The sequence below is a fragment of the Paracoccidioides lutzii genome, assembly GCF_000150705.2.
Source record: "Paracoccidioides lutzii Pb01 unplaced genomic scaffold supercont2.5, whole genome shotgun sequence".
NCBI classification, from domain to species: Eukaryota; Fungi; Ascomycota; class Eurotiomycetes; order Onygenales; family Ajellomycetaceae; genus Paracoccidioides; species Paracoccidioides lutzii.
This window is the reverse complement of record NW_015440951.1, coordinates 399,929-402,932: the sequence shown is the minus strand read 5'-3', so window position 1 is coordinate 402,932 and position 3,004 is coordinate 399,929. Positions and strand designations below refer to the sequence as shown.

General features: G+C 47.7%; 2 protein-coding genes across 2 annotated transcripts in view; both read left to right on the top strand.

Annotated features, from left to right (window-relative positions):
• Positions 1-595: 595 nt before the first annotated feature.
• On the top strand, positions 596-1,245 carry PAAG_02299 (hypothetical protein; the record flags this gene model as incomplete). The annotated part of the gene is made up of 2 exons (XM_002795547.2): positions 596-656; positions 782-1,245. The coding sequence occupies 2 exons, from the start codon at positions 596-598 to the stop codon at positions 1,243-1,245; spliced, it is 525 nt and encodes a 174-aa protein (XP_002795593.1).
• Positions 1,246-2,159: 914 nt separating this feature from the next.
• PAAG_11467 (hypothetical protein) overlaps positions 2,160-3,004 on the top strand; it is a gene marked incomplete at both ends in the record, with an annotated part of 1,877 nt that continues 1,032 nt past the window's right edge. The window contains one exon of the mRNA XM_015847114.1: positions 2,160-2,880. Within this exon, the coding sequence (XP_015703246.1) occupies positions 2,160-2,880 (721 nt within the window). The remainder of the gene's footprint in view (positions 2,881-3,004) is intronic.

The window sequence follows — 3,004 nt, the reverse complement described above, 5'->3', positions numbered from 1 at the left end:
TATGTCGGGATTGCCGATGTCTAACTAACCACCTCCCCAGAGCCGGGATAGAATGTTGAGAGTCTGATCTCCAGTCTCTCCGAAATGTAATATAAATCGCGACGGGACATCCACCTTAATCTCCAAAGGCAGCCCTCTCAATTCCTCCTGCTATTTCCTGCTTGCTTATTTCCTCGCAGATATTGGCCCCGAACTAGATCTGAATTTCCCAACGGCCGAACAACCTTGGGCTTCGCACTGGAGCACGTGACCCGGCTGACTTCGCCTCCTTCCAACTCGCCGAGATGTTTCCTAGTCACGTCACCAGGCAAAAAAGCCCCAGAAAACCAAAACAGGATCCAAGCGTTAAATCTCAGCCAGAACTGCTTGGAGGGGGAGTGTGTGCAAGGCTCCAACATTTATTCCATCTGCAGTGGATAACCATACCATCATCAAACGTCCGAGTCCACCTGGGCTCTTTCTCCCGCTCTGTCTCTGACACTGCTCAAACTTTACTGATACTCTCTGTTATTGACTTCTCCAGCGCTCCCTCCGTTGATCCTAACCATCCATCCATCCCTCGGTACAGTACATTAATTAAGTCAAACAATCCACCATGTGCTGCTCAGCAGACTGCTTCCTTGCCATTATTGCCGTTCTCTTTCCTCCTATAGCTGGTACGTTTCCTCCCATCCTCAACCCCGCATCAGTTAACCCCTCCATTACATCTAATCTTGCCATATGCCATTCTGAAACCATTAATTGATTTCCCAACTAACCTTCTACCGCCCCAACCAACCAGTGTGGGTAAAAGTCGGCATCTGCTCTGCCGACTCCCTCATCAACATCGCCCTCCTCATTCTCGGCTACATCCCCGGCCTGCTGCATGCCTGGTACATAATCCTACAGTACCCCGAGAACGAGGACTATCCGGCCGGCTACCAACCCATTGTGGGCGCAAATGGATGTCATCCTGACGCTGAGGCCGGAAGAGTGACGTACTACTACGTATCGCATCAACCGCCAATCCATCATTCCGGCTGTCATCCTCATCCCCAGAGATCGTATGGAACTACACAGCCGCCTGTCGTCAACACAGCAACGAGACCAGTACCGCAGTCGACATCAAGTAATCACCAGGCTGGCACCAGCGGAGCTCCTGGGGATGTTGCAAATGGGGGAGGGTGCAGCGGCAATCGGACCCAGGGACCACCCACGTACGCGGAGGCTGTGAAGGGGGATTATAAGATACAAACTCAAGACTGATGCTGAGGTTGGAGTTCGTCCATTGGGATAAGGTCTCTGTCTTTTCTGGAAACTGTTGAATCAAATCCGATCCACCTGCATGAGGGCAGAAATTTGTCCACTCCCACCAACTGTGACTTTTTAACGCTTTTTATATCCCCTTCCTTCTACTGGCATTCCGTCTTTTTTTTTTTTTTTCCTTTTTTTTTTTTTTTTTTTTTTTTTTCTCTATTTTTTCTTCTTTTTTTTGCTGGGTGTATTTTGCAAAGCCTGGATAGGCTGGGTTTCGCATTATTGCAGCTCTTGTTCTATGATTTTTCCTTTTTGCAAGAGGTTGGTTTTTGTAGTATACTCGAGCTGCTTACTGCAGTTCTCAGCTTTCCCAACGGCCCCTATTACACATGAATGTGAAGTGATATGTATTTGTTATTTTCTATATCCAGACCACTACAGATCTACAAACACACCTCTTGTTCCGCTCTGTAATTCCGTTGTAACTTTCGCTCCGAAGGAGGAATGTGGAAAAACGTGAAAACAAACATACCATAATTAATCATCTGATGTATCTCTCTACGGAGTAACCTCATCTTAATAGTGGGATGTTGAACTCGTTAGATTAATTTTACTGGCCAACGACAAAAACCAAATTACAAACTCCAAGCTCCTGGGGAAGATTAAAATTGAAAAACAGGAACTCCTCCAAGCATAGAAAACCCATAAAACACCAACGTAGGATAAAACAAGTCCTCAATTCCACTGATAAATATCGGCGTTCTGCTGCCCCCTTCCCCGGGCTTACGCACCAAACTCCGGCACCAAGATTTCTCTCTCCATCATCTACACACTCACCTTATTTACCTCACCTCCACCCGCCCATTCCTCACCTCCGCTCCAATGAAGCTGTCTTCTCCCTCAAAGACAGTTTCCACCTCACCATGCACCCCATCCCACTAATATTCCGACAATCCTTCGTCCGCTCATCCGCAAATCTCGCCCGAAGCACCACCATCACCACACCAGGCAGAACATCCGCTACTAAATCCATAACTACCTCCGCAACAAATAATATCCGCAGACTGCCAATTACATTCTTCCCACCAGGCTCCAGACTATGGCGCACCTCGCGAAACAACATCGACAACAATGATAATATTAACACCAATGGGTTCACATCCGCGACTGTGTCTTCGTCTGCGTCGATATGTTTGCGCTGTCAATTCCGGGGTCGATATTACTCCATACAGGGGGGCGGGAAGGGGGTTGATGGACTAGAAAGGGAGGCGCGGGATGTTTCTTCCACGGAAAGGAATGGCGAAGCTAGGTCGAGTTCAAGTTCGGCACCTGGGGGGAAAGGAGGTTTGGAGACTGGTTCGGGGAATGAGTTGAACGTACCGCAAGAGCATCAGCAGCGACATGGGAAAGGTAGGAAAGGCAAGGAAGAAGAGGAGGAGGAGGAGGAGGAGGAGGATGGGAATGGAAATGGGAATAATTGGCGTCTACCGTCACAAGTTGAAAAGCGTAGATCAGACATCTCTAAACAATTTACTCGGTTGATGGATAATATACAGTCGAACATCTTCATTGCAGGACAGCGACTCAATGATTTAACGGGGTATTCAGGCATTGAGAAGCTGAAGCAGGATATTTTGTCTCAGGGTATGTGTCTTTTATTCCCCCACATGTTTGCGGCTGGACGGGTTCCAGTGGTTATTTATTACCCCCTCCCCCCCTCCCTGAACTTCATCCTTACATTCTATATCTACAATATAAACAAAGATCA